Below are 25,359 nucleotides of genomic sequence, written 5' to 3'. Positions count from 1 at the left end.
TTCTATTTATTAGTGGCATCTGTGTTAACCATCAGAAGAGTGTTTTGGAGATTCCCTTACACGTGTTGCAATCTGAGTGACTACTACCGCTGTTATCAATGGCAATTCGAATTGTTAGGTCTCTAACCTTCTTACTGACTGTTGCTGGCATTGGTACCCAAGGGGTCCAGCTACCCTACCAATTTATCCCAAAATGTTATCCTACCGGAACACATGACTAGAGCATTTTACTAGTAGCATTGTAGTTGAGACTACACATGGCAAGAAATTATTATTGTTGCCATTTTGTTTTTGGAGGTAGAAAGTCCACTGGACTTATTTTACAACGAGTGTAACACCTCTGATGTCAGATGTATTCTATAAGTTTATCCCCGTCGAGGGGCTTGTCCACTCCTCTGTTCTCGTGGGGAAGTTTACAACTTGATTTGTTGGGTGATCGGGTGGCCTCGTACAGTGTTGCACGTAGTCTCGAACCTTTGAACGGCCCCTTTGTACGAGTTGTCAGCAGTCACATTGTTAGTAGATTGGCTGTAACCTTTCAACCAAATCTCCTGGTGTTTGTGCTTCAAAAAGCTCAGTGGTTGTCGTGGCCTGCCATTAACCACAGTGTCTGCGTGTGGCAACCATTCCAGTACCTGCAAGCTGAGAGGAGGATATCTTTCGGCGATATCGCACAGTGTTTCACCAGTTGGAGTCACCGGGTTAGTGGCGGGACTGACACCGTTAGTTTCATTGTAGGGCGTTTCAGTCCCTCTCAAAGCAGAACATGTATCATCGGAAGCAGAGTCCACTCTGAACGTTGATGATTTGTTTCCTGAGACGGCCGCGGTGCTTGCCGAAGTATCTGAAGGACAAGAGAAGTTAATCTTAGATACAGTATCGCATGACTCCAAGGAAGAGGAAAGTTGCTCACTCACGGAGACTGCTGGCTCGAAATCATGAAAAGAATAGCCAATCAGGTTTGCTGATTGAATGTGACGAGATATCGTAATATCTGCTTGAGTCAGATTCTCCACCAAGGTATCGAAACGTCTTTTTCCCCCAGGGGTCTTTTCAACCGATACTCCTTGTGGATGACTATTGCAGCCTGCGTTAGGAGAAGACAGTGTGGTCATTAGAGATGGCACTGTTAACTGTGACCACAATTGGTTGTTTTTTCAATCCATCAGTGGGACCAAACGATCCATAAAGTCTGCTCCGAGTAGCAGGTGTTCAGTTTCGAGGCTGGTAACATACACAGGATGAACAAGCGATACGTCATGGAAGTGTAGTTTCAGCAGGAGTCGCATTGTGAGAGGCGAGGTAGTCTGAGTGAAACCTCAAAGTTTAGTTTCTCCATCGTTCAGCTGGGTTCAAAGCCCTTGTGAGATCATTGAACAATGTTGGAGAGATGAGCGATATTGTTGAGCCCGACTCATTTAGCACATCACAGGTTGTGAGGTATCCCCACAAAGTGGAGTGATTGTTCGCAACGGCGTGATGTCATAGTGAAAAAAGATTGACTTGTCAGCGTTTGAGTGGAACTGGCTATTGCGATGTTGTTTACCTTGTGCGTTGCAACATTTGTATCTGAGGCTATAGTCAATGCCCGTGGACTTGTTTCTTGATCAAGCGGGCCCTGGATTGGGTTTCGAGTAAGAGCGGGAGTAATTTGATCGTTTTACATCCTCGCTAATGGAGATAATTTTGGCGGACCTGTTCTCCGGCAAATCCACGACTAGTCATGGTGACTTACCTTTCTCATTTTGGGCGCTTTTGTACATTTCTTAACAGAGCTTCTAGAGAGCATCGGTCTCTGATTTGATCATCATTGAACCCTTTGTTACCCTTGTGCCCTGGCACTTTGTGTGGGTTGGGTGCAGAAACGTAAAGATCAGGTTGATTGTTGCGGTAGTTGTTTCGCTGGCAACGTACTTTATAGTTATTTTGACCGCGGTGGTTATTGTTATTGTGGTTTTGTGGTAGATACCGTTGTTGTGCGTCATCTCTCAATGCTCCTATCCCTGATTACGCACCGTCTAACTGGAGTGAGTGCTCCTGCTCAATATTCAAACCTGAGATGTCAGGTCTATTAGCGCGACTCACTTTTGATGCCTCAAAAGTTCTGAGATTGTCAAACCAACGTGGGCTCTAGGGCCCAAGTATCCCCACTTCGTTAACTACATGTTCGACAGAAACATATTTGTTTGAATGGTAATATCTCTTCCATTCCTGTTTCAGTGAGTAGGCAGTAAGCTGAATGAAGCCGATGATAGTATGCTTGTGGGTGTTCATTCCAAGCTTGTTTGACAGTGTTAGCCAGCAAGCTGTCATGTTTGCGATTCACAGAACCACTGAATTCTATATTCAAAGCCGTGGCAAGTTTTACGTAGTCGTTTTGCGACTCCGTTGTAGACGGATGAACCTTGTCACGTGTGTCTTCGACGTTCGCTTCAACAGGTAAAGCCTGTCAGTACCCGTAGTGATCGGGTAGCCATCCAAGACGTCTTCTATGTCTGCTAAGAACGTCTGTGTTTGGCTTCCCTGGAACGGGGTCAAAGGTGCAGAAGTTTATGTTTAGACATTCACAGAAGTAGCTACAGCATAACACAATCCTCCAAACAGGAAAATGTAGGCTACACCTATCCTAGTGCTAACTGAGGAGCGATTGACTTAACACAAGCAGTCATATTTTTATAACTCTCGGCTGACAGAAACTACAATATGAATTAGCTAATAGCAATGACTATTTATAATTAATCACATCATGGGTGAGGTCACCATTGATCAAAACACTTTCTATAAATCGAAAGTAATCCGACGATGGGTAGTTTTTGTGCGCCGCCATGTTTGGTTTTTTCGGTCTGTTTATAGTATGCATGTTGAAGGGGGTGTGTCGTCTGCGATCATTCACTTCCGAAAGTTTACCCGAAAGATGAGTGAACCATTCCTTCACCTCCATTATAATGTCTTTGGTCTGACAGACACCAAGAATGCATTGTATAATGTCAACAAACATGGCACCACACATACATATAGCTGGCAAATAGCTTAGCATTAGCTCATTATAATCAGTACAACGTTCAAAAAAGTATTTTACACACGTCGTAGGTGTCCATTTAAAATGTATGCAATAATCGGAATGCATTATTTGTCACCAGTACTTGAAACCGTGAATAAAACTGTAAATACATTACATACATACAGCGCCGAATACAACATCCGGTGCCGACAGAGATGGCCGCATTGCTTTGCGTTCAAAGGAAACTATGCAGTATTTTGTTTTTTTATGTATTATTTCTTACATTGTTACCCCAGGAAATCTTAGGTTTTATTACATACAGCCGGGAGGAACTATTGGATATAAGAGCAACGTCAACTTACAACCAGGAATACGACTTTCCTGAAGCGGATCCTGTGTTTGGCCCACACCCAGGACAATGGATCGAATCCCAGCCGGAGACCCAAAACAACGGCGCCACAGGAGGGGCAGAAGAAGTGGTCTTCTGGTCAGGCTCCATAGACGGGCACATCGCACACCGCTTCCGAGTTTACTACTCGCCAACGTCCAGTCTCTTGACAACAAGGTAGGCGAAATCCGAGCAAGGGTTGCCTTCCAGAGAGACATCAGAGATTGTAACGTTCTTTGTTTCACGGAAACGTGGCTCACTCGAGACACGCTATCGGAGTCGGTACAGCCCCCTGGTTTCTTCACGCATCGAGCCGACAGAAACAAACATCTCTGGTAAGAAGAAGGGCGGGGGAGTATGCCCTATGATTAACGAGACGTGGTGTGATCTTAACAACATACAGGAACTCAAGTCCTTTTGCTCAACTGACCTAGAATTCCTTACAATCAAATGTCAACCGCATTATCTACCAAGAGAATTCTCTTCGATTATAATCACAGCCGTATATATCCCCCCCCCCCCCCCCCAAGCAGACACATCGATGGCCCTGAATGAACTTCATTGGACTCAATGTAAACCGGAAACCACATATCCTGAGGCTGCATTCATTGTAGCTGGGGATTTTAACAAAGCTAATCTGAAAACAAGACTCCCTAAATTTTATCAGCATATCGTAAGCACTACCCAGGCGGAAAAAATCCTGGACCATTGTTACTCTAACTTCCGCGACGCATACAAAGCCCTGCCCCGCCCTCTTTTAGGAAAATCTGACCACGACTCCATTTTGTTGCTCCCAGCCTATAGACGGAAACTAAAACAGGAAACGCCCATCTCTGGTCGGACCAGCGTTGAACAGACCTATCTGATGCCACGCTTCAAGATTGCTTCGATCACGTGGACTGGGATATGTTCCGCATAGCGTCGGACAACAACGTTGATGTATACGCTGATTTGGTGAGCGAGCTTATTAGCAAGTGCATCGGTGATATTGTACACACAGCAACTATTAAAACCTTCCCCAACCAGAAACTGTGGAATGATGGCAATATTCGTGCAAAACTGAAAGTGCGAACCACTGCTTTTAATCAGGGCAAGGCGACCGGTAACGTGACCGAATACCAACAGTGTAGCTATTCCCTCCGCAAGGAAATCAAACAAGCTAAGCGTCAGTATAGAGACAAAGTAGAGTCGCAATTCAACGGCTCAGACACGAGGTATGTGGCAGGGTCTACAGTCAATCACGGACTACAAAAAGAAAACCAGCCCCGTTGCGGACCATGATGTCCTGCTCCCAGACAAACTAAACAACTTCTTTGCTCGCTTTGAGGTCAAGACAGTGCCAACGACACGGCCCGCTACCAAAACTTGCGGGCTCTCCTTCACCGCAGCCAACGTGAGTAAAGCATTTAAACGTGTTAACCCTCGCAAGCCTACCGGCCCAGACGGCATCCCTAGCCGTGTTCTCGGAGCATGCGCAGACCAGCTGGCTGGTTTGTTTACGGACATATTCAATCAATCCTTATCCCAGTCTGCTGTTCCCACATGCTTCAAGAGGGCCACCATTGTTCCAGTTCCCAAGAAAGCTAAATGACTATCGCCCCGTAGCACTCACCTCCGTCATGAAGTGCTTTGAGAGACTAGTCAAGGATCATATCACCTCCACCCTACCTGACACCCTAGACCCACTCCAATTTGCTTACCGCTCCAATAGGTCCACAGACGACGCAATCGCAATCACACTGCACACTGCCCTAACCCACCTGGACAAGAGGAAAACCTATGTAAGAATGCTGTTCATCGACTACAGCTCAGCATTTAACACCATAGTACCCTCCAAACTCGTCATTAATCTCGAGACCCTGGGTCTCGATCCCGCCCTGTGCAACTGGGTCCTGGACTTCCTGACGGGCCTCCTCGTCAGAGGGTAGGAAACATCTTCACCCCGCTGATCCTCAACACTGGGGCCCCACAAGGGTGCGTTCTCCTGTACTCCCTGTTCACCCATGACTGCGTGGCCATGCACGCCTCCAACTCAATCATCAAGTTTGCAGACGACACTAGTGGTAGGCTTGATTACCAACAACGACGAGACGGCCTACAGGGGGGAGGTGAGGGCCCTCGGAGTGTGGTGTCAGGAAAATAACCTCTCGCTCACTGTCAACAAAATAAAGGAGATGATCGTGGACTTTAGGAAACAGCAGAGGGTGCACCCCCCCCTATCCACATCGACTGAACAGTAGTGGAGAAGGTGTAAAGTTTTAAGTTCCTCAGCGTACACATCACGGACAAACTGAAATGGTCCACCCACACAGACAGCTTGGTGTCAATAGCGCCTCTTCAACTTCAGGAGGCTGAAAAAATGTGGCTTGTCACCAAAAACAATCACAAACTTTTACAGATGCACAATCGAGAGCATCCTGTCGGGCTGTATCACCGCCTGGTACGGCAACTGCTCCGCCCACAACCGTAAGGCTCTCCAGAGGGTAGTGTAGGTCTGCCACAACGCATCACCGGGGGCAAACTACCTGATCTCCAGGACACCTACACCACCCGATGTCACAGGAAGGCCAAAAAGATCATCAAGGACAACACCATCTGAGACACTGCCTGTTCACCCCGCTACCATCAGAAGGTGAGGTCAGTACAGGTGCATCAAAGCTGGGACCGAGAGACTAAAAAACACCTTCTATCTCAAGGCCATCAGACTGTTAAACAGCCATCACTAACATTGAGTGGCTGCTGCCAACATACTGACTCAATCTCTAGCCACTTTAATAATGGAACATTTATGTAAAAAATGTATCACTAGTCACTTTAAACTATGCCACTTTATATAAGTTTACATACCCTACACTATAACTCAAGTATATACTGTACTCTATACCATCTACTGCATCTTGCCAATGCCGTTCGCCATCTCTCATCCATATATATTTTATGTACATTTCTTATTCATTCCTTTACACTTGTGTGTGTGTGTATAAGGTAGTTGTAAGGTAGTTGTTGTGAAATTGTAGATTACTTGTTAGATATTACTGCGATGGTCGGAACTAGAAACAAGCATTCGCTAACTCGCATTAACATCTGCTAACCATGCGTATGTGACATAAAATTTGATTTGATTGAAGTCGGAAGTTTACATACACTTAGGTTGAGTCATTAAAACTCGTTTTCAACCCACTCCACAAATTTCTTGTTTAACAAACTATAGTTTTGGCAAGTCTGTTTAGACATCAACATGTGCATGAGACAAGTTGTTTTTCCAACAATTGTTTACAGACAGATTATTTCACTTATAATCCACTGTATCACAATCCAGTCGGGTCAGAAGTTTACATTCCACAAGTTGACTGACTTTAAACAGCTTGGAAAACTCAGAAAATGATGTCATGGCTTTAGAAGCTTCTGATAGGCTAATTAACATAATTTGAGTCAATTGGAGGTGTACCTGTGGATGTATTTCAAGGCTACCTTCAAAACTCAATGCCTCTTGCTTGACATCATGGGAAAAATCAAAAGAAATCAGCCAGAAAAATAATTTGTAGACACCCTTCACAAGTCTGGTTCATCCTTGGGAGCAATTTCCAAATGCCTGAAGGTACCACGTTCATCTTTACAAACAATGGCATGCAAGTTTAAACACCATGGACCACGCAGCCGTCATACCGCTCAGGAAGGAGAAAGCGTTCTGTTTCCTGTGCCGAAAGTGCAAATCAATCCCCAGAACAGCAAATTAACTTGTGAAGATGCTGGAGGAAACCGGTACTAAAGTATCTGTATCCACAGTAAAACGAGTCCTATATCGACACCGCTCAGGCAAGGAAGAAGCCATTGCTCCAAAACCCGCCCATAAAAAGTCAGACTACGTTTGCCAAACTGCACATGGGGACAAAGATTGTACTTTTTGGAGAAATGTCCTCTGGTCTCATGAAACAAAAATATAACTGTTTGGCCATAAATGGGGCGGAGGTAGCCTACTGGTTAGAGCGATGGACTTGTAACGAAAGTTTGAAAGATCGATATTCCGAGCTGACAAGGTAAAAAGCTTTCATTCTCCCCTGAACAAGGCAAGGTTAACCCACTGTTCCTAGGCCATCATTGAAAATAAGAATTTGTTCTAACTGACTTGCCTAGTTAAATAAAGATAAATAAAAAAAATATATATATATGTTTAAAGAATAATGACAATTGTTATTTTGGAGAAAAAGGGAAAGCTTGCATGCCGAAACACCATCCCAACCGTGAAGCATGGGGGTGGCAGCATCATGTTGTGGTGTGCTTTGCTGCAGGAGGGACTGGTGCACTCACAAAATAGAGGCATCATGTGGCAGGAAAATTATGTGGATATATTGAAGCAACATCTCAAGACATCAGTCAGGAAGTTAAAGCTTGGTTGCAAATGGGTCTTCAAATGGGACAATGAGCCCAAGCTACTTCCAAAGTTGTGGCAAAATGGCTTAAGGACAACAAAGTCAAGGTATTGGAGTGGCCATCACAAAGCCCTGACTTCAATCCCATAGAAAATTTGTTGGCAGAACTGAAAAAACGTGTGCGAGCAAGGAGGCCTACAAACCTGACTGTTACACCAGCTCTGTCAGAAGGAATGGGCCAAAATTCACCCAATTTATTGTGGGAAACTTGTGGAAGGCTACCCAAAACGTTTAACCCAAGTTAAACAATTTAAAGGCAATGCTACCAAATACTAATTGAGTGTATAAACTTCTGACCCATTAGAAATCTCTACTATTATACTGACATTTCACATTCTTAAAATAAAGTGGTGACCCTAACTGACCTAAGACAGGGAATTTTTACTAGGATTAAATGTCAGGAATTGTAAAAAACGGAGTTTAAATTTATTTGGCTAAGGTGTATGTTAACTTCCGACTTCAACTGTACATACATACATACATACATACATACATACATACATACATACATACATACATACATACATACATACATACATACATACATACAGTAGAAAGAACAACACGATATACAGAAAATAAGGAACTTTGATGGGAACGCACGCGTGTCCATAGTTATTATTTGCCAGCCAGAAAATGTTCCAATTCGTGCAAGACTGCGCAAATATCTGCATACTTGATCTGCGCAAACATTGGTAAAATGCTTGGGCTCTCCTTGAAGAGAGAACTTTGTCCGGCTCAGTAAAGCCTCAAACATAAATTGTCCACACCGCTGAAAAGGGCTACTTCTATGTAAATGAATGAAGAGACGGAACACACCTCAATTCAAACTGTTAGAAAATACAACTTGTTAGAAAATAATTTTGACAAGTTGAAACACAGCCTATAGATAATTAGCAGGCAGCGCGTGTTAACTGTCCTGTTGCGTAATAATCACATTTTGGAACAGTTAGTGCATTCTGACATCACGTGCATAAAACAACTCACGCTGGGGCGACCGTTAGAGATATTTGGAACTCGCGTATGAAAAGGTTAACAAAAACATACACAACGTAAAGGATGGAGACTTCGTACATGTAGTGTGTATATACTTTTCAAGTTACAGTATTTCCTTTATAACATTTGTCATTTTGTGATGTCATTACATTCTTCTTTAGATCACCTCTGACCATTCCTCACGTTCTATATTAGAAATATTGTTCCAGTATTCGCTTTAGAACGTGTTAGAGTTTCAGCGAGAAACGTTCCTGTGTGAATTTGGAGAGGGAGAAAGCTGAACGTTCTAATCCCTGATTTACAACAGGGTGTGAACTGTCAACCAACCACCAGTCTGGCTGAAGTCATCTACTGCAAAGCTGATCCGACCCATCCGGATCCTCACAGGACAGTCATGACATAGTATTGCACTAGATTTAGCTAGTCTGTTGTGTGATGTAGGAAAATGTTACATACTGTAAGTGGTATCGCACCAGATTTAGCTAGTCTGTTGTGTGATCAAGTAAAATTAGGAATTCCAATATATCCAAGGGTATGTTGAACTGCAAGGCTGCACCCTAGTTCTAGAACTGCCAGTTTGCTGTGAGCCTTCGCCTTACCCACCGGCTGGTCCCCCACCCCTCTAAAGCCTTACCCACCGGCTGGTCCCCCACCCCTCTAAAGCCTTACCCACCGGCTGGTCCCCCACCCCTCTAAACGCTTACAATGCACCGGCTGGTCCCCCACCCTCTAAGCCTGTCCCACGCGGCTGGTCCCCCACCCTCTAAAGCCGCTTACCCACCGCGCTGGTCCCCTCCCCTCTAAAGCTTACCACCGCTGGTCCCCACCCTCTAAAGCCTCTTACCCACCGGCTGGTCCCCCACCCTCTAAAGCCTTGCCACCGGCTGGTCCACCCCCTCTAAGCCCTTACCTCCGGCTTGGTCCCCTCCCTCTAAAGCCTTACACTCCAGCTGGTCCCCCACCCCTCTAAACCCTTACCCACCGGCTGGTCCCCCACCCCTCTAAACCCTTACACTCCGGCTGGTCCCCTTACCCTCCTGCTGGTCCCCCTCCCCTCTAAACCCTTATAGAGCTGTGTGTTGAACTGGAATGCAGCCACACAATAATGGGGCTGAATGACTAGCTGGTTGGCAGGTTGGTTGCTGACTGGTTGGCTGGCTCAAGGGCTGACTAATTGGCAGATTGGCTGGCTGGCTGGCTGGCTGGCAGGCACCAGATGGAATGTGTGCTATGTGCCCAAGCAAAGTTTAAAACATTACTAGACACCAGCTGTGTTTAGTCCATTCGGTAAATCCTAATGGAATGGTGTGTGTACTATTATGAGGTGTGTGTGTGTGTGTGTACTATTATGGGATGTGTGAAGTGAGTGAGTCAATGTTTTACTTCCTGGCAGTCAAGAGTTCATGTTATTTAATCATTTAATTATCATGTCCTCCTGGACCAGTCCCGAGGTTTATCAACAGAATGTTACATGCCCATTAGTGAATATACACATGTCACTATCCTTAGCCCTCACAGATTCTAGTCTTTCTCTTTTGCTCTCTCTCACACACACACACACACACAGCAGTTGTATACCTATTACTAACTCTCTGTAGCTGGATAATAATGTAGATATGTTTTGTATTTAGCCCTCTGCTGCCCTCTGGTGGTTAGTAACATACAATGCGCCCCCACCCTTCATCCTCAGGCCAGACCCTGGGAATAATGTCATACTGTTATAATCATAGAAATACAATCTCATTCTAGTTGTGGTCATATCTTACCCTGAGCATGTGGTCACAATGCTTACTGTAGTATGACAGAATTTTAAAATATGTCTAACTCTACCTCAGGCCAGCCGTGTAGAGAGTGAGCAGGTGCTGCAGAGGAGGCTGGAGGAGATTAGTGAGGAGTTGAGGAGTTCACAGAGCACCCTGGAGAAAGCCCAGCAGGACTCTACCACCCTCTCAGGTAAGACATTATTCACGTTTCGGCCATGTTTGTTGGAATTCCAGTGGACTAACGGAGTATGAAGCGAAAATGCTCAATTGAAACTTTCCTCAAATTTGATCATTAAATTGAACCGTCAGATTTAATAAAACGACCAAAMGAAGAAATCGGATTAGCTATAGTCACGTTATTTGACTGCCAACCTTAACCAATTGTATTTTATTCTTCAAAATTGCAGTGAATAAGATCTATTGATTGAACAGCGTTAATCAAATTTTATTTGTCACATGCGCCGAATACAACAGGTGTAGTAGACCTTACCGTGAAATGCTTACTTACAAGCCCTTAACCAACAATGCAGTTCAAGAAATAGAGTTAAAATATTTACTAAATAAAGTGATTATTATAAAAAAAAATATATATATACAATCTTATAGTAGCACAAGAAAATTACATAACAATAACGAGGCTATATAGAGGGGGTACCGGTACATAGTCAATGTGCGGGGGCACAGGTTAGTATAGGTCATTTGTAAATCGACTATGCATAGATAATAAACAGCGTGTAGCAGCAGTGTAAAAACAAAGGGGGGCGTCAGTCAATGTAAATAGTCCGGGTGGCCATTTGATTAGTTGTTCAGCAGTCTTATGGCTTGGGGGTAGAAGCTGTTAAGGAGCCTTTTGATCCTAGACTTGATGCTCTGGTACTGCTTGCCGTGCGGTAGCAGAGAGAACAGTCTATGACTTGGGCGACTGGAGTCTTTGACAATTTTTTGGGCCTTCCTCTGACACTGCCTAGTGCATATAGGTCCTGGATGTCAGGAAGCTTGGCCCCAGTGATGTACTGGGTCGTACACACTACCCTCTGTAGCGCCTTACGGTCAGATGCCGAGCAGTTGCCATACCAGGCAGTGACGCAACCGGTCAGGATGCTCTCGATGGTGCAGCTGTAGAAGTTTGAGGATCTGGGGCCCATGCCAAATCTTTTCAGTCTCCTGAGGGGGAAAAGGTTTTGTTGTTCCCTGTTCACGACTGTCTTGGTGTGTTTGGACCATGATCGTTCGTAGGTGATGTGAACACCAAGGAACTTAACTCTCGACCCGCTCTACTATAGCATCGTCGATGTTAATGGGGGTCTGTTCGGCCCGCCTTTTCCTGTAGTCCACGATCAGCTCCTTTTGTCTTGCTCACATTGAGGGAGAGGTTGTTGTCCTGGCAACCATACTGCCAAGTCTCTGACCTCCTCCCTATAGGCTGTCTCATCGTTGTCGGTGATCAGGCCTACCACTGTTGTCAGCAAACTTAATGATGGTGTTGGAGTCATGCTTGGCCATGCAGTCGTGGGTGAACAGGGAGGACAGAAGGGGACTAAGCACGCACCCCTGAGGGGCCCCAGTGTTGAGGATCAGCGTGGCAGATGTGTTGTTGCCTACTACCCTCACCACCTGGGGTCTGTCCGTCAGGAAGTCCAGGATCCAGTTGCAGAGGGAGGTGTTTAGTCCTATGGTTCTTAGCTTAGTGTTGAGCTTTGTGGGCACTATGGTGTTGAACGCTGAGCTGTAGTCAATGAACAGCATTCTCACATAGGTGTTCCTTTTGTCTAGGTGGGAAAGGGCAGTGTGGAGTGCGATTGTGTCATCTGTGAATCTTGTGTTTTCGGCATGAAGGTGTTGACGTGAGCCTTTCATGGCTACCGACGTGAGTGCTACGGGGCAGTAATCATTTAGGCAGGTTACCTTCGCTTTCTTGGGCACAGGGACTATGGTGGTCTGTTTAAAACATGTAGGTATTACAGACTCGGTCAGGGAGAGGTTGAAAATGTCAGTGAAGACACTTGATAGTTGGTCTGCGCATGCTTTGAGTACACATCCTGGTAATCCGTCTGGCCCCGCGGCTTTGAATGTTGACCTGTTTAAAGGTCTTGCTCACATCGGCTACAGAGAGCGTGATCACAGTCGTCCAGAACAGCTGGTGCTCTATAAATATATAGTTTATAAGTGAGTGTTGTCTGCCATCCCTCCAGACATTCAGGTCCATGTGGGCAGGATAGAGGCTGATCTGAAAGAGCGTAGTGCCCAGGTGGAGGCCCTAACAGCCCAGCTGGAGCAGACCGAGCTGGAGAAGGGACAACTGGAGGATCAGGTAGAATCCATCAACGTACTGCTGGAGGCCAGCCACAACAGAGACGTGGACGAGGACACGGAGGTGAGTTATCAGATTAGGGTAAGCGCCTAGACTGCTCCCAACCAGCACTTGCACACTCTGCGTGAGCCAGTGCTTACTAGTGCCAGAGGTTGTTAACTGAGAGACTCAAAATGCGATGACTTTCTGTAAACACCCATGATGAAGATTCAGAGCACTGTCAATGGCAAATTTGTTCACAAAGTATTTGCAGGAGGTAATCACAAATTGAGTGTCTGTTTCAAACCTCTCTGGTGCTAATGAGCAATGGCTTGTCCGGAGGTGATGTGGTGGTGAAAACCATGCTATCAACGTTTTTTGGGGGTCCACTTCTGAATTCATGTTTATTTATGTTTTACAGGGTAACTCCACTGAGTTGGAACAGCTAAAGAGCAGGTATGGTTTTGATAATCTGTCCCTCATAATTCTCTTTATAGATGTGGAGTTGGTCTTTTCTCAACAACACCAATCATTTATCTTCCAGTCTTCAGGACAGAGACAGTCAGTTGGCATCACTCCAACAGAAGCTGAAGCAGCTCCAAGAAATGAAACAGGAGGCTACTGTAAGTTCTGTAAGTAGTCTCTCTTCTGTTTTCATTGTGCTAGCTAGTTGGATGGCCATGCACTTTGGTTAACTGAATCTGTTATTTCTCTATTGATTTCCTCTCTTGGTTTCTTCCTAGGTTCTGGCCTTTCTAGGGAGTTTTTCCTAGACACCATGCTTCTACATCCTGCATTGCTTGCGGTTTTAGGCTGGGTTTCTGTACAGGGCTTTATAAATACATTTATTTGATTGATTTCCTAGCTGAATCAGTTAGTTGTCTCTTGATTTCCTAGCTGAATCAGTTAGTTGTCTCTTGATTTCCTAGCTGAATCAGTCAGTTGTCTCTTGATTTCCTAGCTGAATCAGTCAGTTGTCTCTTGATTTCCTAGCTGAATCAGTTAGTTGTCTCTTGATTTCCTAGCTGAATGAGTTATTTATATTTACTGAATGTATTTGGACATTTCTAGGCAGAATTGTATCCATTGGGAAGAGACATTTGGTTTCCAAAGGGGGGTATTGAGAACCATAATGTTGTCTTTTTATCTTTCATTATCTTCTTACTCTGTCCCGGCAGGCAGTCGCTACAGCTGAGAGAGAGCGGGCACCTAACAGGTATGTCTGGAGGAAGTCCACTGCTATTTCAGTTTAAATCACCCATTTGAAGCTGAAACTGTCACCAACTTTGTTCAATTCTGCTATTATGTACCTGAACATCCTCATATGCATCTCTCTTCATTTCAGTGAGGAAGCAAGCCTGGTGGCATCACTTCAGGAAGAACTGAAGCAGCTTAAAGAAGAGATGGAGCAACTTAAAAACTCTCCCGTAAGTTTCTTTGAGCTAAAAGCGGTACATTTCTATATTTACACGACAGCTTTTCCATTATGAATATTGACATGTTTTCTCAAAGTTGACTGCTTTTTTGTCAGGCTGATGTCACTGGAGAGACTGAACAGCTGCTCAACAGGTGAGTTATGGTTTTATTGAAACCTAGTTTCAGAAGAATATACTTACTAGAAGGGACAGAACATTGTCTTGAATGGGACTGTTAGTTCTAGTAATTATAGTTATATGCCTTGTGCTTACTTGGATCAACAACAAACAAAAAAAGATATGTTTCAATAAAACTTCATTACAACACACCATTGCCTAATGCTGGTTAACAATGTGCTCCTTCATTCCAGAATGAAGGAGAGAACGAGCCAGGAAGTGAAGCAACTCAAAGAAACATCAGAGCAGGCCCAGAGCAGCACTGCTGTAAGTGTGCCATTCCTCTCCTACAGTTAACCTAGTCTGGTTCCAGGCCCATTTGTGCTGTTTTACCAATCTCCTATGGTCGTTTGGCATGACAACAACCATAGGAGTTGGCAAGACCTCACAAACAGATCTGGGACCAGGCTATAGTTGCCCTTCTTGTGTATCAACTTGATCTGTACTACTGTAGGATATCTGTACTACTGTAGGATATAGTTATCTGAATTCTTGCTTTATGTTTCAGCAGTCCGACAACACCGCAGAACTGGCGGCGCTACAAACCAGGTACAAAAAGCATTGTTCATCACCTAACCCATTGATTTTAACTTTGTTTTTGTCTTGTGGAATATCAAATCAAACTGTATTTAAAGTGTCTTTAAAAATCGCAACACATTTTACAGTAAAACAATACAAATGTTGATTAAAAGCTATATGGAATATTTGCTTTTGGCTCTTCTATATAAAAAGGATACTAAAGTAAACTGTGTTTCTGGCCATCTGGTTGTTTATTAGTCTGGCAGAGAGGGACGCTATGATGGCATCACTACAGGTGGAGCTAAGGGAAGCCAGGGACCAATCGCAGAAGGTACAGGAGACCCTTGCTCAGGTCCAGCAGAGCCAGGAATCAGAGCCTAGCACAGAGCTGCCGGTAAGACATGATGTACAAATCTGACTGAGCCATGATCATAACTTGATTGGTCTGGTCTGACAGAAGTCATGGGGCCCGTTTATGAAACGTTTAGATAGAAATAGGCCTTGTCGAACAAACGTGCCTCTCTGACATGTAGAATAAGGAATCACGTCTGCTCTATTCACGGCAGTTCTATATGCGTTATTTGACAAAGATTGGCTGCCGAATATATTCCTGGTTATGTAGTCTGTATATTATGTACACTATATATAATGCTTCATATACAGTACCAGTCAAAAGTTTGGACACACCTACTCATTCAAGGGGTTTTCTTTATTTTTACTATTTTCTACATTGTAGAATAATAGTGAAGACATCAAAACTATGAAATAACACATATGGAATCATGTAGTAACCAAAAAAATGTTAACCAAATCAAAGTAGCCACCCTTTGCCTTGATGACAGCTTTGCACACTCTTGGTATTCTTTCAACCAGCTTCACCTGGAATGCTTTTCCAACAGTCTTGAAGGAGTTCCCACATATGCTGAGCACTTGTTGGCTGCTTTTCCTTCACTCTGCGGTCCAACTCATCCCAAACCATCTCAATTGGGGTGAGGTTGGGTGATTGTGGAGGCCAGGTCATCTGATGCAGCACTCCATCACTCTCCTTCTTGATCTAATAGCCCTTACACAGCCGGGATGTGTGTTGGGTCATTGTCCTGTTGAAAAACAAATGATAGTCCCACTAAGCGCAAACCAGATTGGATGGCGTATCGCTGCAGAATGCTGTGGTAGCAATGCTGGTTAAGTGTGCCTTAAATTCTAAATGCATCACAGGTGGTGTCACCAGCAAAGCACCATCACGCCACCACCTCTATTCTTCACGGTGGGAACCACACATGTGGAGATCATCCATTCACCTACTCTGCATCTAAAAAAGACACGGCAGTTGGAACCAAAAATCGCAAATTTGGACTCATCAGATCTAATGTCACCGGTCTAATGTCCATTGCTCGTGTTTCTTGGCCCAAGCAAGTCTCTTCTTCTTATTGGTGTCCTTTAGTAGTGGTTTCTTTGCAGCAATTCGACCATGAAAGCCTGATTCACGCAGTCTCCTCTGAACAGTAGATGTTGAGATGTCTGTTACTTGAACTCTGAAGCATTTATTTGAGCTGCAATTTCTGAGGCTGGTAACTCTAATGAACTTATCCTCTGCAGCAGAGGTAACTCTGGGTCTTCCTTTCCTGTGGCAGTCCTCATGAGAGCAAGTTTCATCATAGTGCTTTGATGGTTTTTGCGACTGCACTTGAAGAAACTTTCAAAGTTCTTGACATTTTCTGAATTGACTGACCTTCATGTCTTAAAGTAAAGATGGACTGTCATTTCCCTTTGCTTATTTGAACTGTTCTTGCCATAATATGGACTTGGTTTTTTACCTAATAGGGCTATCTTCTGTATACCACCCCTACCTTGTCACAATACAACTGATTGGCACAAACGCATTAAATTACACAAATTAACTTTTAACAAGGCACACCTGTTAATTGAAATACATTCCAGGTGACTACCTCATGAAGCTGGTTGAGATAATGCCAAGAGTGTGCAAAGCTGTCATCAAGGCAACGGGTGGCTACTTTTAAGAATCTCMMATATAAAATATATTTAGATTTGTTTAACACTTTTTTGGTTACCACATTATTCCATATGTGTTATTTGATAGTTTTGATGTCTTCACTATTATTCTACAATGTAGAAAATAGTTTAAAAAATAAAGGGAAAACCTACTCATTCCAGGTTGTGTCAGCTTTGACTGGTACTATATATCGTTTGTCTGCTTTTACCTGTAAGCCAAAGCGCCACAGAAAAATATCACATTTGTAGAAAATGTAATGGACATGAATGTTTTCTCATTTGTTCTGACTGACTATGGTGTTTTGATTCCAGGAGCTGTTGGAGAAACTTAAGGAAGCAGAGGACAGCCACGGGACACTGCAGGCAGAGTGTGACCAGTACAGAACGGTCCTGGCTGAAACAGTGAGTACCTACAACAACACAACACGCCCAGTTGGTTTACACATCGGCATATCTAGATCCCTCAAATTAAAATCTGCATCTTGAAACCAGTTCCACTGCTTTTTTCATTATTCCCTCTAATTAGGGACTGATTTAATTGGGACACCAGGTGGGTGCAATTAATTTTGGTAGAACAGAAAACCAGCAGTACTTTGGACCTCGTAGTGTAAGATTTGAATACCCCTGCTCTAGATTAACTTAAAAATGGGCCTACAACATAAGACAATTACATGTTTGTGTGAGTGAGAGACAGGTGTAAATGGGGGATAGATCTACTGAATTTATCACCCAAAACCTGCATCTATAAAGATGTGAAATTTGACCTCAAGCAAAACCTTCTCTTGCATAAAAATACAAGTGTGTGAGTGCGCGAGAGAGCGAGTTGTGGTCTACAAGATTTCATCCTGCAAAAAAAAGAAAAAAAGAAATACTCACACAATCATGTATCTGTCTCTACACAGGAAGGAATGCTGAAGTGCCTTCAGAAGAGTGTTGAAGAGGAGGAGCTGGTGTGGAAATCCAAGATGGCTGACTCTGAGGACCAATTGAAGAAGGTGAAGAAGCAGTGTTTTCTCTCCTCTCCAACTGTAATATTGGCCCTGCAGTGTATTAGTGGGCGGGGCCAATGTTGCAGTCTCCGACCCAACATTTTAAAGGCCCTTTTCTTGGCCAAAGAGACAAAATGTTGCTATTTTAAAGCAAATTTCCTGAAATTCTTCACATTTTGCCATTGCTTATTCTGTGTTCGTATGTTATCTGAGTGACTCAAACATTATGACACAATCAATGGGGGCCCCATGCCAGGACATATTTGGGATTTTAGATTCTCTCTGACTGTCTAGTTTTTATTGGTGATTGTTACTTCTCAAAGATGATCTTATTTAAAAATACACTGCTCAAAAAAATAAAGGGAACACTTAAACAACACAATGTAACTCCAAGTCAATCACACTTCTGTGAAATCAAACTGTCCACTTAGGACGCAACACTGATTGACAATACATTTCACATGCTGTTGTGCAAATGGAATAGACAAAAGGTGGAAATTATAGGCAATTAGCAAGACACCCCCAATAAAGGAGTGGTTCTGCAGGTGGTGACCACAGACCACTTCTCAGTTCCTATGCTTCCTGGCTGATGTTTTGGTCCGCCACTGTTTAAGTGTTCCCTTTATTTTTTTGAGCAGTGTATATAGCTCTATATACCAAAGCCAGATATAAAGTATGTAGAAATATATTCTCTACATAGTCGTTTAAGTTTACACTGAAAACATTTACATTCCGAAAATTACCACAAATGTATTTTTAAAAAGCACCCCGCCACTGCTCAATGATTATTGGGCAAACACTGCCATGTTCTAAACCACACCCACTCTACTCACACTAGGCCCTGGAACAAGTGCACACTCTGAAGGAGACTGCAGATAGCTTGAAGGCAGAGAACCAAAGCATAGAACAGGTATAATAAATATATCGACATTTTATAAAATAATCTGTTCATTAATTTCCACCTGAATGGGTTGATCATAATATCAGGCTGATTTCAACTACAGTCCAGTAGGTGTGTAGTGCTGGACTGGTACTGTCTGTACTGAATTGTACTTAAGTAATGGACCTCTCCTCTCCCTCCAGATGAAGGAGCAGTTGATGCTGTTGGAAGCCCAGTTGGAGAAACAGTCCGAGACAGCCCCGACAGAGGAGGAAATGGCACCGGTACACATCTACATCCATACAGTACACCATAGGTACACTAGCTATACACATCTACATCCATACAGTACACCATAGGTACACTAGCTATACACACCAGCATTCATGTAGTAGAAACAGTCCGAGACCGTCCCGACAGAGGAGGAAATGGCACCGGTACACATCTACGTCCATACAGTACACCATAGGTACACTAGCTATACACATCTACATCCATACAGTACACCATAGGTACACTAGCTATACACACCAGCATTCATGTAGTAGAAACAGTCAGAGACCATCCAGACACAGGGGATTGATGACACCGATACACTGACTAGTAAAGACATCATCATCCCATATCACCAGCTAGTTTGTGCTCTTGTCTCACTAAATCACATGGCTGACCAAATAATCTAGTACATTGCTGAGACTCTTATTTGGTTCCTCTAGGGCAATTCACACTGCTGATTGAGGATATATTTACTGAAGAATGATTGGGTTTTCTATTCTTTTTTTGCATTTCCTAATTGTATCTTTGTAATTGCAGGGCTCATTTGCAAAAGAGACCTTGGTCTCAATATGACTCCCTGTCAAATAAAGATTAAGTAAAATTGTTCTGGTCTGTCTTCTCCAGTTGAAGCAGCTACTGTCAGAGTCTCAGAGTCCGCTRGAGTCAGCCCATACGGAAGCCCAGACGCACAAGGAAGAGCTGGCTACGGTAGGAGAAAGAAGTCCCCACTAGAATAGTAAACAAACAAAAATGTGACCACCTGGGGACATTTTGTTAGTCCCCACAAGGAAAAAGGTTAGGGGTTTAAGGTTAGGTTTTGGGACTAGGGAAAATAGGGAATGGGAATCAATCCCCACAAGGTTAGTTAAACAAGACTGTGTGTACGCGCCCCTGTGATCCTGATAGGAAACGCAGTGGGCTGCCTATTGAGGTCTACTTAGTATGTATCACAATTTTCCCCCTCCCCTCTTGTCCCTAACCCTTGGAGCTTCCTTATCCAGGTCAGAGGTCAGCTGAGCGAGGCGATGATGTGTGCTCAGAGGCAGGAGGCAGTCCCTGAAACCAGGGCACAGAACAGCCAATCAGAGCCTGAGGTCAGAGTGCACCGGAGGTTATAGGTCATGGGGCACCCTTCACTGCTTGTCTGTTTTACTGGGGGGTACTAGACTTTCTGGAAACTGGTCACTGGACAGCAATGGTTACCATAACCAGGGAATAGAGAGATATACAAATACTACTGGCTGATGTCATGACCATAGACAGCTGCCAGAGTTTTTAAAATGTTATAGTAATGGCAGCCATCTTGGCATGTCATAAATAGGGACTAACTCATAAATAAAATGACTAGATTTTTATTTATATGGACTAAATTCTAAAGGAGTATCTCTCCTGCTGTTAAACCATGTATCTGTGGAGTTGGGATCCATCGGATCACAGTAGAAAAGTCCCCTGTTCTTTTACTGACACATTTTGATTGATAAAAACATTACAGCAATAAAAGAAACAGAAGGGCAATCTGGTATGCCTGTGCTTCAGACGTGGATCATCACTAGCTCCAGAATGTTGCTTCCTCTGAAACAGACCGTTTGTCTAGTCTGTCCAGTCCTCTCCATACACAGCAGCTGCTAACCATGGTGTGTGTTTAACCAGCCAGTGTGTGTTGACTACCAGCTGCAGCTAACTTAAACCAGTGATGAGCGTCTGCTTAAATGATCTGTAAATGTTAAATGGAATATGCTGTGTGTTTTATACCAGCCAGTGATCGTGTGTTGACTACCAGTGCAGCTATAACTCTAACCAGTTGTGTTGTGTTTAACCAAGCCAGTGTGTGTTGACTACCAACTCAAGCTAACTCTTACATGTGCTGTGTTAAACAGCCAATGTGTGTTATTGTGTTGGACTACCATGCTGCAGCTAACTCTATACTTGGTGGGTGTTAACCAGCCAGTGTGTGTTGACTACCAGCTGCAGCAACTAAACCGTGGGTTGTGGGTGTTTTTAAACTGCAGCCACGTGGGTGACTACCAGCTGCAGCTAATCTCTAACCATCGGCTTCTATCACTCTCATCTTAGCATGATCACTCACTCATGGTTCAGTTTTCCCACTGATTTTAGATTTTTCACTGAAGAACCACACTGTTTGTTTTGGACTGACGCTGCGTCTTGCCTTGGTGTGGAGTGAGTGGGCACTAACATGACACAAGGTGGTGTGTGTTGGTGTGCCAAGTCACAACATATCATAGTGCTTTTACATGCTTTTATCTATTTTTGTCTGTAGCAAGGAGGAACACACAACATCTCTAGCGTCTGTTACAGATTTCATCTTCTTATACTATATTTCTGCAGCTCAAGGTCCAGTCCCAGTTGAATCAGACCACAAGAGGAGTTTGTAACAGGTACTAAAATCTTCTCCCACCCCTCACTACATACCAATCGGAAGAGGGTAGCTCTTGCTAGCAAGTTGACATTTGCCTAACAACAAATTTGCTTAGTTAAGACACAGCGATTTGTTTGGATCGACTGTATGTTTGACTGTTTCTTCTGACTGACTGTTTTGTCTTGATTCCCCCCCCCCACCCCCAGCTCAGAAGACGTTCCAGAGCTCCAGGCTCTGCTGAAAGAGGCAGGAGACTCCCCACAGGCCGACACAGAGGACGTAGCCCAGCTAAAGGTACCCACATAGCGCTGAACATGACCCTTGGCTGTGTTCATTAGGACACAATGCTGTGGAACTTTCAGATAGAAATATGTTATGTAGAACAAACATGCCTCTGACGTGTAGGATGAAAATAGTAATCATGTTGGCTCTATTCATTACATTTCTAACCCTAACCCTGCAACATTGGACAACGTTTGCCTACTAAATGTGGACCAAGGCCAGTATTCATCAAGTGTCTCTGAATAGGAGTTCTGATCTAGGATTTATAATTATCTCTGGGGTGAGGACTCTAGTGCCCAAATGCCTGTTTTAGCATGGTCACCGCCATGGAGGACTTTTATAATTTTAAAGTAGTCAACTGGGTGGGACTTATTATGGGTCAAGGAAGGATCACATGATTCCATCCAGGTCATCAGGAGGAATCAGCCAATGAATCATACTCTTGAGCTAACATTCCATAACTGTAGGTGGCAATAAATCACCAACCTTGGGTTTATACCTGTTCAAACAACACACTCCAGGTGGCAGTATGCTCCCTTAAAGTTAGTTTACCAGCTCATAGAAGTAGTAGAACAAATTGACTAATTCAAAATGGAGCCTGAATAGCGCTACCCATGCTGTCACAGATGCTATAATGGGATATACAGTAGCCTATTCAATGTTGCGATCGTTATACATCTCTATGGGTCACCCCTGTCCATTCACTATAGTCTAAAAGGAAAAACGGATCCTAGATCAGCACTCCTACTCTGAGACGCTTTATGAATAAATGCCCTGGTCAGTACTGAAGCCGATGGAGGTTGTGTGAGGTCCGAAGGATCACCTTCTGTCCCTCTTCTTTTCTCCTCAGGTGCACCTGCAGAAAGAGAGAAAACTAATCAAAGATCTTGGCCAAGCAGCCACCAAACTCCAGCAGCTCTTAAAGTCCACTCAGGAGCAGCTCGCCAAAGAGAGGAACAAACACTGCACACTACAGGACCACTCTGATGAGACCAAGGTGGCTATTACAATCTATTACTCATTTATTATGCTACGGTTGTGGATTCAATTCCCGCAGGGATCACATACCCAAACTAAAAATGTATGCACTCTCTGTACTGACACTTGTTTTGGATATCTGCGTCTGCTTAGTGGAATACAGAGTCAAATATATATTATTATTATTGTACACTTAGCCTGAATGACTACAGTAATACTGTTTTGAACTGCTGCATGGGTGTGGTTAGGTCATGTCTTTTCTATATTTTTTTGTAATGTCCATCAATGATTGTTTTGATTCATGTATGTATTGTTTGGGTGTGGTTGTAAATTTCTATTTTTGTGTCTGACTTTCAGAGTACAGTGCTGAAGGAAGGAACATCTGTTTAAGAGACTGAAGACAAGACATTAAAACATTCCAAAAAGGCCTTCATATGATTCCTATTACCATAGTTATGCATTCCAAAACCATTCTTATTTCTTTGTACTGTAGTAGTTGATTTCGGCAACTCCTGTAAGAATCAAAGGACCAGTTTCCCAGACACAGATGCATGCTCAATGGAGAATCTCAATTTAAAATAACTTTTTAGTCCAGGACTAGGCTTAATCAAGTCTGTGAAACCGGACCAAAATGTTTAGCTATTGCTATGAACATTTCATTGTATGATCTATGATGAGGGAAAAAAGACTATGCTGCAAACAAAACTTTGTTGAAGAAAAACCTCCATTCCATCAATGATTCTGGCTATGTCAGAAGTTACACCTAATACTAGCTTTGGTCCAGGGCATTAGTGCACGTTCCTCCACTACGCCCTGTATCGCTATCGATTAACGCCCTGGACCAGAGTTAACCTATTACCTACTCTGCCTTATATTCACAATGACCCCCCCCCCCCCCCCCCCMMCCAGAGTCCAGTGTTAAAAGGGAAAACAATTGTGCATTAACGCACTTTTTGTCTGTATCTTGTTGTCTGTATTGTGCCATTTTGTCTGTATCCAAAATGGCACCCTATTCCCTATATAGCACATTACTTTTGATCACGGCCCTCGACGAAACGCAATGGGCCCTTGGTGAACTATATAGGGAATAAATATGGTGCCACTTTCGGACACACATTTTGTGTGTCTTTTCTAAGAGGTTGGTTGAATGGTGGGTAGATTTTATGGTACACACAATGGATGGGCGAATGCAATACAGTGAGTGCCTCCTGCAGTAGCTGGCTGCCAACACGCATTAATGACTTTGATAAAGAATAAACTACAATGTAGCTATGTGTAATGACTCGGTCCTGCTTGAACCTGTTGTTGACATTTAAACAAAGGATTGATGAAAGAAACCTTGTGGCTGTTCCAGAAAGCAGGATTGTTACATTAGCCAACTAATATTGATAAACATCCAGCTAATTTGGATAAATTGCCACATAACGGCCACACAGAGGCTATGCTACAGGACTTCTTTGCTAGCACTGACAGGTATATGTTCCGGGACTCCGCCGATAGCATCGACGAGCTAACCACCTCCATCACAGTGAATGCTCGCTGCTTCCTCGATCAAAAGACCGGGATTAACACCGAGGTTGGAGCTAAAATAAAGGACAGGGCTACTGCACACAGGGCTATGTATTGCAGCCAACCCCGAAGCTACAGCTGAGGACACAAACAAGTACAATACATCCCTCTACAACCTCTGCAGAGCCATCAAACAAGCAAGGACGATATAGGAACAAGGAGGAATCCTATTACAGAGACTAAAATGCCGCATTTTGGGCTCCTGAGTGGCACAGCGGTCTAAGGCACTGCATCTCAGTGCTAGATGCGTCACTACAGAACCTGGTTCTATCCCGAACTGTATCACAACCAGCTGTGATCTTGAGTCCCATAGGGCGCCGCACAATTGGTCCAGCATCGGGAGGGTTTGGCTGTGGTAGGCCGTCATTGACTTGCCTAGTTAAATAAAATGTCAGGGGCTACAGTCCATTGGGTCCTTAAGAGTCTATTGATGCACCAGTGCGTCAATCAAAGTAACAAAAAAATCCCCATTAAAATCTGGAAATTTAAACTCTCAATCCATCCCATCTGCCTATGTCAGTTTTCTGCACCTGCGGTGGACGAGCTGCAGCGGTGTTAGTCAGACCATGAGACATCCCGAAAATCGGTCTTCTCACGAAAACGTTTGATAGCGTCCGAATGGTAATATGACCACTATATGGAAAGATAACTCTCGCAAACATAATAGTATTCTCCGATTTGCTCTTCATCCTCCTGAAGTGTCACTGAACTATGGAGGTAGTTGCCCTGGAAGGGCAATAGTAAAGGGCTTTAATGTGTTACATAAATATACTGTATGTTACAGGAGAAGGTCAATTTGGGAAATATATACGTTACAAAAGTAAGCGGTTAAACGTTACAAAAGTAAGCGGTTAAATGTGTCCAAAAAAACTACAATATTTCCTGAGCTTTCTTATCTCCTAAATATAGGACGGACACTTCAAAAGCGTATTTTTTTAAATGTATTTTTTGCCATTTTATGAATGTTATTCAATGCGTTTCTATGGGCTACAGTAGTAAAAGCCAAATTCAATATTTTA

General features: G+C 43.6%; 1 protein-coding gene across 1 annotated transcript in view; it reads left to right on the top strand.

Annotated features, from left to right (window-relative positions):
• The window catches only part of rrbp1a (ribosome binding protein 1a), a 47,961-nt gene extending 23,916 nt beyond the window's left edge, over positions 1-24,045 (top strand). Inside the window, exons 10-29 of the mRNA XM_070448713.1 lie at positions 10,651-10,768; positions 12,771-12,952; positions 13,290-13,324; positions 13,413-13,500; positions 14,047-14,084; positions 14,214-14,295; positions 14,400-14,437; positions 14,655-14,727; positions 14,969-15,009; positions 15,238-15,373; positions 17,302-17,391; positions 17,892-17,984; positions 18,817-18,888; positions 19,062-19,142; positions 19,759-19,842; positions 20,136-20,228; positions 21,481-21,530; positions 21,718-21,805; positions 22,644-22,790; positions 23,129-24,045. Coding sequence (XP_070304814.1) covers positions 10,651-10,768; positions 12,771-12,952; positions 13,290-13,324; positions 13,413-13,500; positions 14,047-14,084; positions 14,214-14,295; positions 14,400-14,437; positions 14,655-14,727; positions 14,969-15,009; positions 15,238-15,373; positions 17,302-17,391; positions 17,892-17,984; positions 18,817-18,888; positions 19,062-19,142; positions 19,759-19,842; positions 20,136-20,228; positions 21,481-21,530; positions 21,718-21,805; positions 22,644-22,790; positions 23,129-23,161 — 1,662 coding nt within the window. The 3' untranslated portion in view covers positions 23,162-24,045. The remainder of the gene's footprint in view (positions 1-10,650; positions 10,769-12,770; positions 12,953-13,289; positions 13,325-13,412; positions 13,501-14,046; positions 14,085-14,213; positions 14,296-14,399; positions 14,438-14,654; positions 14,728-14,968; positions 15,010-15,237; positions 15,374-17,301; positions 17,392-17,891; positions 17,985-18,816; positions 18,889-19,061; positions 19,143-19,758; positions 19,843-20,135; positions 20,229-21,480; positions 21,531-21,717; positions 21,806-22,643; positions 22,791-23,128) is intronic.
• Positions 24,046-25,359: the final 1,314 nt, after the last annotated feature.

This window comes from Salvelinus sp. IW2-2015, linkage group LG18 (genome assembly GCF_002910315.2).
Source record: "Salvelinus sp. IW2-2015 linkage group LG18, ASM291031v2, whole genome shotgun sequence".
NCBI classification, from domain to species: domain Eukaryota; kingdom Metazoa; phylum Chordata; class Actinopteri; order Salmoniformes; family Salmonidae; genus Salvelinus; species Salvelinus sp. IW2-2015.
Note: the sequence above shows the minus strand (reverse complement) of the source record. Positions and strands in the feature narration are given on the sequence as shown.